The 11245-nt window shown below is 35.7% G+C and overlaps 1 protein-coding gene across 1 annotated transcript in view; it reads right to left on the bottom strand.

Moving 5' to 3' along the window:
- UPF2 (UPF2 regulator of nonsense transcripts homolog (yeast)) overlaps nucleotides 1–11245 on the bottom strand; it is a 144137-nt gene that overhangs the window by 23432 nt on the left and 109460 nt on the right. Inside the window, exon 19 of the mRNA XM_006873166.1 lies at nucleotides 7267–7434. Coding sequence (XP_006873228.1) covers nucleotides 7267–7434 — 168 coding nt within the window. The remainder of the gene's footprint in view (nucleotides 1–7266; nucleotides 7435–11245) is intronic.

Here is an 11245-nt window from a genome sequence, read left to right as displayed (position 1 = left end):
CTGGCACATATCTTTCCTAATTTTAAACCATTCGGTATTCCCTTCAAACAAGTGCCTCTTGATCTATGTACAGATTCCTCCTGAGCACAATTGTTTCAGAACACTTATTCTCCACAATGCTGTCCATACCTTGTCATGATCCACACAATCAAAAGCCTTTTCAGAGTCAATAAAACACAGGTAAACATCATTCTGGTATTCTCTGCTTTCGGTCAAGATCCATCAGATGTCAGCAATTATATTCTTCATTCCACGTCCTTTTCTGAATCTAGTTGGAACACCTGGCAGTTCCCTGTCAATGTATAGCTGCAGCTACAACTGCTGCTATTTTTGAATTAGTTTTAGCAAAATTTTACTTGCATGCGACATTAATGATGTCTGCAACCCACTGGGTTATCTCTCTCTGGACTGGGCACAAACATGGGTCTCTTCCAATCAGTTGGCCAGGTAGCTGTCTTACAAATTTCTTGGCATAGATGAGTGAGTGCCTCCAGTGCTGCATCAGTTTGTTGCAAGATTTCAATTTGTATTCCATCAATTCCCAAAGGCTTGTTCTTTGCTAATGCCTTCAGTGCACCTTTGACGTTTTCCTTTACTATCACTGGCTCTTGATCATATGCTACCTCTTCAAATGGTTGATCATCAACCATTTCTTCTTCTTTCTTTTTCCCCAGCTTTTTGTGTTAAGTTTATTTATTTTACCCAATTTACAAATGAGAAAATGGACGTTGGGGAGGTTAAATACAGATGGAAGCAAGAGTAAAAAAAAGCCAGTTCTGAGTGATTCCAAAGTCTCATTCTTTTCCTTACATACTGTTAACCTACTCTCCTCCAACATCTTCCCGCAAGCTCATTAAATGCTATCTACAAGACCTTTTCTCCACCTGACTCACACAGGCTGTGTCCTGGTGTGGCACTGTAGGAAAAGCACTGGACTACCAACCACAAAGTTGCAGTTCAAACCCACCATGGTTCTGCTCTAAGGGAGAAAAATGAGACTGTCTGCTCCCATAAAAATTTACTGTCCCATCTAGGGTTGCTACGAGTCAGAAGGAGTCCTGGTATGCCGCTGTAGGCTAAACACTGGACTGCCAACCACAGGTTAGAAGTTCCTTGGAAATGACTTGACGGTACCTAACAACAACCACCACACAGTCTATGATGGGGGTACTGAGGTCATTTCAGCTCCTTTGATAAACTGCAGCCACACCAGTTAGGAATTGTTCTGGTGACTAAAATAAACATTCACATGGATCGCATTGAGCAAATGGTTAATAATAAAAAATATTTGTTGAGGTAAGCCACGTCTTGCACCAAGTACTTAACATTTATAATCCCCTTTAATCTGTATGACAATTCTATATTACCTTTTACAGATAAAGTAAATGAAAATCACAAGGGTTAAGTTGCTGTCCCAGAACACTAAATTAGTCTTGAACTCCAAAGCTTATGCTTTGAACGACTTTACTGTGTCTGTTAGGGAAACAAATTTGAACTTGAATTAGAAGTAGTATAGCACTGTAGTGTATACCAAGGAGTCCTGGTGTGGTCCTGGGGGTTAATACAGTTCAACCATTTCTTTTTGGTACAGTGACTATGTGTATTTCTTCCATCTTATTTTGATGCTTTCTGTATCATTCAATATTTTGTCCATAGAATCCTTCAGTATTTTAAGTTGAGGCTTCAGTTCCCTCAGCTTGAGAAAAGCTGAGTGGGTTCTTTCCTTTTGGTTTTCTGGTTACAGGTCTTTGCATATTTTGTTTCAACTTTTCTATTTAGCCCTTTTACTGCCTCATTTCTTCCATTTGCTTTAGCATCTCTATGCTGGAGAGCATGTTTCAGAGTCTCTTCTGACAACTTTTCTATTTAGCCCTTTTACTGCCTCATTTCTTCCATTTGCTTTAGCATCTCTATGCTGGAGAGCATGTTTCAGAGTCTCTTCTGACATCCATTTTTGTCTGTTCTTCTTTCTTGTCTTCTTAATGACCTTTTGTTTTCTTCCTGTATGCTGCTATTGATTTCTTCCCATAACTCCTCTTTGGTGTTTAGTGTCTAATGCAGAAAATCTGTTGTTGAGATGATCTCTAAATTCAGGTGGGATATATCCAAGGTCATATTTTCACTCGCGTGAACTTGCTTTTTCTTCAGCTTCAGCCTGAACTTGCATAAGAGCAATTGATGGTCTGTTCCACATTCTGCCACTGGCCTGTTTTGGCTGATAATATGGAGCTCTTCCATCATCTCTTTCCACAGATGTAGTCAGTATGATTTCTTGTATTTCATCTGGTGAGGTCCATGTGTATAGCTGTCTTTATCATTGTCTTAAAAAGATTACTTTCAGTGACTGTCTTGCAAAATTCTATTATGTGATTTCCAGCATTGTTTCCACCGCTAAGTCCATATTTTCCAACTACTGATCCTTCCTCTTTGTTTCCAACCGTTGCATTCCAATCACCAATTATCAATACATCTTGATTGCATGTTTGATCAGTTTCGGACTGAAGAAGTAGGTAGAATTCTTTACTTTCATCATCACTGGTTTTAGTGATTGATGGCATAAATTTGAATAATAGTTGTACTAACTGGTCTTTCTTGTAGGCATATAGAGATTATCCTATCATAGATAGCATTGTATTTCAAGAAAGAACTTGAAACGTTCTTTTTGATTAGTGTGGGGTCATTCCTCTTCAAGTTGTCATTCCTGGCCTAGTAAACACTGTTATTTTAAGATTCAAAATGGCCAATACGAGTACATTTCAGCTCACTATCTCTAGGATATCGACATTTATGTGTATTTTTTACAATTTCCAGTTAACACTTAACAACAACAACATTAGGCTTGGAGAATTCTCTGCTTCTAGCAAGGCTTATGAAAGATCAAAGACTGAGTTTCTAAATACAAATTATAAAACATTAGATAAATATAAATTATTAATGTACATTTGTAACTTATATTTAGATAGTGTTCTAAATAAAAACTACTTGAATATTACAATTGTTTTACTTATCAGCTGGTTGGTTTACCTCAAAGTGGCTTTACTGATTGATCTTAAACTTTTATAAACATATTCTAATGCAAAGGGGAGTAAGGTATTACTTTTTTACAAAATGCTCAAGGAATTCAGCCCAATGAGAGATGTGTATAATTTCTTTATCACCATTAAACCAGAAGGTGCAGTTCTCTAAGATGTTTTTGTTTATCTGCGATGACATTTAAATACTCAGAATGAAACAGTGTGGCCACCTTTTGCTTCTTATTATGGAAAAGCTAATGATGATAGTATTAGTTGTACTAATGAAAGAGTATAAAACATCATAAAGAAAATTTCATAAATGTTACCATAACAACTATATTTGCTGTCTATTCATTTCTAAAATCAGTAATTTCTTTATTTAGGTCTTCTAAAGGGAAACAATTATAAATAAAAGATTAACAGAAACACATTTTATCTCCTCTCAGACATGTTTTATGAAAGGTAAAGTTTTCAAGTATTATGTGCTTCAAAAGAATAGTAAAGGGACAGTAATAAATACAGAGGACACAACAGACAAAGCTAATGTTGTCACTCTTGCCAAATAACTTTTACTGTAAAGGTGCTACAAAAGTATTAGAGGCACTGCTTTATACTAATTTAGACGACAGAAAGGTTAAAGTCACTTAAACTAGATTTCCTGGAACAGGAAAGCAGCTTAATGGTTATTTAGGTTGTACTTTATTATTACTTCATAGCCTCAGCTGAAGTTGAAAGACAAAAAAAAAAAGTATGCTATGTACAAACGTGTGTGTGTGTGTGTGTGTGTGTGTGTGTAAAGAAGCTTCAAACAGTTCTTGGAAGGATTCCATTATCTTTTTAATTTCATCTTTCACAAGCTCTTTATATATAAAATCCAAAGTTATGATTGACAAATATCAGCTAATATAGGTAAAACATACATAAAACAAATCACAAATCCTTACCAATATTAATTTTTAAAAAAGGGCTGTCTGAAAATTTTAAATTATAATAAATATATTGTTAATTAAAAATAAATTTTAAAACTTGGAATACAGGTCTATTTAATTAAAATTTCTGTTTGTATTGTATAATCAAAGTATTTTATTTCAGTTTATTTCATTTTGTAAATTTACAAAGAAATAAATTAGCTTTATATTTTTTTCTTTTCAACTACTCCCTTCATAAGTGCAAATTTTTCTTTTCCTAATGACTACAGGAGACAGCTATTTGTGAGCATAATTTTGGTGCACAAAGAGATCTTTCACTTAAAAATTAAAGAGTCCTATAAGGCAAAACATTTCACATTTCTAGACAAACCGTTGTACCAGAAGGGCCAACACCCAAAATCCAAATACAGAAATAAAAATCAGAACAAAATAACACTTTCTGCTTCAGACCACAAAATACCAGTGATGTTTCTTCAAATGATGCTCTTAAAATTGAACATTTTCCAAATTCCAAATAAAGGATGAGTTTACAGTTTAATAGTAAGTACTTTAAATTCTCATTTAATGTTTGCTAATAATATTTTCAAAAAAGTTCAATAAAAGTATTTCTTTAAATATTAAGACTACTAAATTCACAAGAAAAAGGATTTTAACAACCTCATCTTTCATATAGTTACATTAGATGCATACTATACAATTTGTCAACTTTGAACAGAAATAATCCTTCTAAAATACAAGCATATAAGAGTCTCATTAATTACAGCAATTTAGAATTTAGGACTGCTGAACTGAATTTATTTCTCAAAGCCCAAAGCCATTGCTAAGTTCAATTTTTATTTAATTTATTTTTAATGCCTACATGTGCTTATAAGCATCAAATTGTTGTACTAGGTAAAGATAATAATGAATTTTCATAGAGATCTCACAAAAGGGAGGGAGAAATGAAGAAAACTGATTTATTGTTACATAATTTGATCTTCACAGAAAGATACTCCTAAACTTCCTTGAGTTACGATAAAATCAAAGCTCAAGAATTTTGTCAAAGGTAATATAGTAGCTGTCTAGGGACATGAACCAATGTTCATTTAACTCAAGTTGCCACATACTGTTTGTCACAATAAAAAAGAAAGAAAAAGCAGCCATGTCAGAATTTTTTATGTACACATGCCTTAAAATGTTAGTTCTCAATTACCTTTTGAAAGTATCTTTTGTGCCAAGATGTGAAGGACTACAGGAAAAGCTGGGAACTTTTTAGAGAAAATGAAGGAGACCTAGAATATAAAGATCTGAAATACACATAGAGTATAGTTCAAAGGACTATGTAGCCTCTATAAAAGCAAGGAAAACTGGGTATTGGGGATCCTGTTAACAATGTCAAGCTGTTCCAGATGCTCCAAAGAGAGATCTTTATCTTTGATAAAGATCTCAGTCCAATACCAAGTTTGGGGGTCACACCAAAAACAGTCTTATAATTCAGGGACCCCCGAGTACAAGATGTGGGAGTGGAGGAATGCCAGAGCTCTGTCTTTATTAAGGGTAAGAGATGGGTAGAAGTTTTATGAACGGACAATAGCCCTAGAGACTAGGTAAGAAACTAAAGGCCTAATGAATGGGAAAGGACACAGATACGATAATGTTCTGAACTTAAGTCAAAGTTAACTATTAAATAACATGAATTGTGATAAAAGGATTGAGTATTCTAGTTTTTCCACTCCTGTATCAACAGTCATGGAAGCAGCAGTCAAGAAATCAAATGATGTATTGCATTAGGCAAATCCATTTTAAAGTGTTGACGAGCAAAGATGTCAGCTTGAGGACTAAGGTGCGCCTGACCCAAGCCATGGTATTTTCAATAACCTCATATGCATGTGAAAGCTAGACAGTGAATAAGGAAGACCATAGAAGAATTGATACTTTTGAGTTATGGTGCTGGAGGAGAATATTGAAAGCACCATGGGCTGACAAAAGAACAAACAGATCTGTGTTGGAAGAAATGCAGCCAGAGTGCTCCTTGGAGGCCAGGATGGCCAAACTTCATCTTTTATACTCCAGGTATATTGTCAGGAGGGACCAGCCGCTGGAGAAGGATATCGTGTTTGGTAAAGTGGAAGGTCAGAGAAAAAGAGGAAGACCCCCAGTGAGATGGACTGTCAATATGGCAGCGTCAATGGACTCAAGCGTGGCAACAATTGTGACGTTGGCCCAGGAACAGGCAGTGTTTCTTTCTGTTGTACATAGGGTCGCTATGAGTCGGTACTGACTCGATGGTACCTAATAACAACAACATATTCCATGACCCAATTGGTACACACATAGCTAGTATCTTAAAATTTCTTTGCATCACAGCAAAATAGTTATATATTAAACATCTTTAATCCCTTGTATAAATAAGAAATCACAGAAGCAGAGATAAAAAATCATTTAGGCATCAGTCATCTCTTTGAAGTTGTACTGATGGGGAAAGAGCTGAATATCCCTTCCACTGTAAGTGAGTGAATAAATTCATTCTTAAAATAACAGCTTAATAGTCAAGGAAATGATTTTGCTTGAACATCTATATGATGAGGAAAACAAGAGGGAAAGATAGAAAAAGGATGGAGAGGATGAATTTGAATATTAAAAAAACAGTGATTTTCAAGAAAACTCTGAGCAGCTGAGCATTTTCTGGAGACCTATTTAATGTCATTCTCCATTCCCCACCTTGAGGTAACTCATGTAACTTTCCTATAGAAAGTCAATGTATTTATATACTGTTACATACACAGAGACACATCTATGTCTACTGCACACAGTTAAGTGTTGAACTAAGACCTAGAAGTGTCTGGGAAGACAAGCCTGTTGAGCCTGAGTTAAGTAGCAGCCTTGAAAGCCCTATGGAGTGATTTTACTCTGCAAACATAGGGTTGCACAAAATCAGAATCTATTCTAAGGCATTTAACTATACATCAATATTTAAATTTTAACTGTCTTTTCCATTAAAGAAAATTCATTTGATATATAGAGAGAGCCCTGGTGGTGCAAACAGCTAAGCACTCAGCTGCTAGCCAAAAGGTTGCCAGTTCAAACTCACCTCGAGGCTCCACAGAAAGCGAGACCTGGCAAGATGCTCCAGTAACAGCTGCATCCTTTCAGTGGACAATTACTAATGAAAAGTCAACTCACTGTCACCTAACAATTATCTATCCACCTAAATTAATAAATTATGCATTAACTGAAACCAAAGATTTTCACATTTTTTCCACCTTATACACACACCATAATTTCAAATCTATGTAAGTTTCTACTTACAAGAACTTGTGAACATTCACCTGGCAGTTTCTTACCTGCTGTTTATTGCCTTTTCTTGTTAACATGACAAACGGCATTGTGTCTGCAGACTCCGCCTCTCCTTCCCCACCACCAAGGGGTGGTCCTTTCCTCAGCTGGCTTTTGAGGTGCAAAGGAATAGCAACATCAAGTTGATGCACTTTAACAGATTCACCACTTCGTTGCTTAAAGACAGAAATTTAAAACTATATAAACACTCTAAAATATATGTATAAATATAAACTGCAAACAATTCAAGCAGTGCTCTTTAAACACAATAATCATTCTTAAATAGATGAAACAATAAAGTATTTCTTTTCTACTAAATAAAACCTTTTCACTTTTAAGTTTGAAAGGACCAATGTAATTTGGCTGTTCATCACTTGTACCTAATGCTTCAGGTATATCTATCTCCCTCAGTTCCTCAAATACACTATCCTCTCATAAGCCTCCAAATTATCATAAAAGCTTTTCCCAGTTTGAATTACATAATCTGTTTTCATATTCAAAATCATGCTTACATTTTCCATCAAAGTTGTCATCATTTATAATTCCCTGTTTACTGACTGAACTCCCCTGCCAGACTAGTAGAGTTCACCATTGTATGCCCTTTTTCCTAGCTTTCTCTAGCAGTGCTTTATACACAGCAGGTGTTCCGTAAATATTTGAGAATGAATGGACTCTATTATGCTCAGATTAACTTTGTGGTTGATTATTATTAATGATATTTAACATTACACTTGATTATGCTCCCATAAAAGAGTCCAGGTAGCATAGTGGGCTAAGAGCTATGCTGCCAACTTCAAGGTCAGTAGTTTGAGTCTACCATTCACCACAGTAAAAAGATGAGGCTTTCTGCTCCTGTAAAGATTTACAGCCTTGGAAACCCTCTACAAGGTGACTAAGACTAGGAACTGACTAAAGAGGGTAACAATTAAACAGACTTAAAGGGTTAGACTTGCAGACAGTAATAATAATAAAAAAAAGATTTCGTCTGCTTACTCAAAGAGCTCATGAATTTGTCAAGATACAGATATATATTTATGTGTGCATGTGTTTATGGGAGACTTTATAAATCGAGCAAAATGATAATATATAAAGTTGTAAAGTTTTAATTGTTTTTGTTCCTTAAGTTCTATCTGCTTAAAGTCCTCCCAGGTTCGTAAGATTTTTATAGACATTTTTCTTAAAGCTGAAAGCAGCATGTTAGATGAATCTTGATTTTTAAACTATTTTTATTTCCTAATTATAAAACTAATATATTCTTTGTAAAATATTTAATATAAAAAATTTTTCAAAAGTGTGTCTACAGCAATCTCTCCAGTCAGTGTCTTCTGCTCCACCTAAAACTGCAACCATTATTAGCAAAGACGAATATTCTCCACGACTTTTTTTACTTACATATATTAATATATACATATAAACACAAGCAATCACTATTGTTCTATGCTAAACATACATACTATTTCCTAAATTCTATATCTTGGCTAATTTCCAATTGGACGACATACAGATCTAATTATACAGTCTTATTTATTCAACCAATTCCCTATTGTTTGACATCTAGGTGTTTTTTCTATTACACATAATGTAACATCTTTGTATATTTAATTTCATGCATTTGAGAGAATTTATTAAGGGTAAATTTTTAGATCGAATGGAAGGCCCATTTGATGCTGTTGTTGTTAAATGCCATTGAGCTGGTGCCGACTGAACTGAACTCCCCTGCCAGACTAGTAGAGCTCACCATTGTACTCCCTTCTAGGGTTTCCAAGAAGAGACCTGTGGGTTTGAACTGCCAACCCTGTGGTTAGCAGTATAGTGCTACAGAGCCACAACAGATCTTCACCCATTTTGAAAGGTTTACTTGAATTTCCTTCAAAAAAAAAGGCTGGATTGATTAACATATACCAAGTTTAGATGCATCACCACACTGACGGTTACCCTTTTTAGATTAGTCTTTTTAAACTGTAACATCTGCTGTCCTGACAAGTGAAAAAGGTTCATATTCATTTGCATACTTTGCGTATTAGTGAGACTAACTTTGCCTATTCTTAGCTTTCACTTATTAAAATACACCAACTAGGAGGATCATTCATCTTTATTTACTGGTTTGTATGTTCTCTCACTATATATATATAGATATAGATAGATATCGATCGATCGATCGATCGATAGATAGATATAATTCCTGTGTTAGATGGACTACAAATACTTTTGTCCTAGTTTTGCCATTTCTTAAGGTACTCTTTGTTGGATGGCAACGTAGCAAAATGACTGAGAAAAGACTCCTGCTTATTACTCATGTAACCTTAAACACGTTTCTGGTCTTTCCAAGATTTCATTTCCTTAACTAAAATACAATAATACTAATTGTATCTGACAACATTATGTGAAGAAAAAAATATAAAGCACTTAGTGCAGGGTTGAACAGTCTTGGCAATTCTAAGATATCTGTTAGACTTTGAATCAATTCTAGTGTGGAAATAAAAGAGAAATCAAACTTTATTTTTGCTTATTGGCCATTTGTTGAAAAACCCATTTTCCCCGATGTGAAATGTCATTTTTTTTCTTTTTGTTTTCTGTGCCATGGAGACGGTTCCAATTCACAGTAACCCTGTATAGAGTTTCCAAGAATGGTTGGTGGATTTTAAATGCCCTATAGCGTCAAACCAGGGTTCATAGTTATCATATGAGTATATTAAATTTCCATGTTTCAATAGTGAATAATTGTTATCAGGACTGATTGTGAGGGTTGGAAATGTAAAGGTAGATGTTTTATAGCAAGGAAGGGAGTGAATAACTTTCCAGTCTAGGAGCAGAGGTCCCTAGGACCATCAACGGAGAAGAGTTGAGAGTGGGACCCTACCCAGAGAAGCAGTGATGCCTGAGATGGAGGCAGAGACGATGACGTGGAGCGATGGAGCAGCTGGAGACTTTAGATTCAGAGAGGGAGAGCGACTGTGTGCTGAAGACTTGGGGATGGGGGGTAGTGTAGGTGGCAGGCTTGCAGGATATACACTTTGGTTGGCTGATGATGCATGGAGGGCATTGTAACCATGGCAATGATACAATATATGATAGAATGAATGTAAAACTAATGTTCTCCCATATAAACTATCATATAATTCACAATAAAACACTAAAAAAAAAATTTCTATGTTTCAGGTCTATTTTAGACACTCCTTTGTTTTATTACTGTATCTATACTGTACCAAACAAATACGCTTATTTAAAATGATTTAATATCCAGAAATTTTGTAGCTATTTTTATTCTTATGTTGTTGTTGTTGATAAGTGCCATCGAGTCGGTTCCGACCCATAGCGATCCTGTACAGGGTTTCCGAGGGTGTAAATCTTTCTCCCTCATCCTTCTCCCGCGGAGCGGCTGGCAGTTTCGAACTGCTGACCTTAAGGTTCGCAGCCTGATTCGTAACCACTACGCTACCAGAGCTCCTTTTTTATTCTTATAGACGTTTTTAATAATTTTGCACCCTCTTCATCCTTCCCCTTCCCCCCCCACACACAAAAAATTCCTCTTGATGTGATATAGTTAGGATTGCATAAATGAAAAGGCTTGGTTTATGGAAACTTCTCTTTATAATACTAAGACTTCCTATGACAACTTCATCTAAAAGAAGAGACTATAGTTTTCACTTTAGGTATCTGATAACACTTAAAAATGTGGCATAGTCTATAACTGATTGGAGTACCTAAAATGGGGCTACAACGTGTCCAGTGAAGGAGGCTTCCTGCGGAGCCTCTGCAATACATAAGACTACAGGTGGAAGCTTGAACCACATCCAGATCTCCAGAAATGGGAAATTCCCACGTGAAAGGATAAGCAGACCAACCTGGAGTGGCTAGAAGAACAGAAGATACTTCTTAAAAGAAAGACCTACAGGAAAAATATAAAACATTAAGGCAAGTGGTCGGGTCCCCTTAGTGCAAACTCCCTTCCAAGACTAAGACTCAATGGGAATACACGCTGTGATT

The sequence above is a fragment of the Chrysochloris asiatica genome, unplaced genomic scaffold, assembly GCF_000296735.1.
Source record: "Chrysochloris asiatica unplaced genomic scaffold, ChrAsi1.0 scaffold00226, whole genome shotgun sequence".
Taxonomy (NCBI): Eukaryota; Metazoa; Chordata; class Mammalia; order Afrosoricida; family Chrysochloridae; genus Chrysochloris; species Chrysochloris asiatica.
Note: the sequence above shows the minus strand (reverse complement) of the source record. Positions and strands in the feature narration are given on the sequence as shown.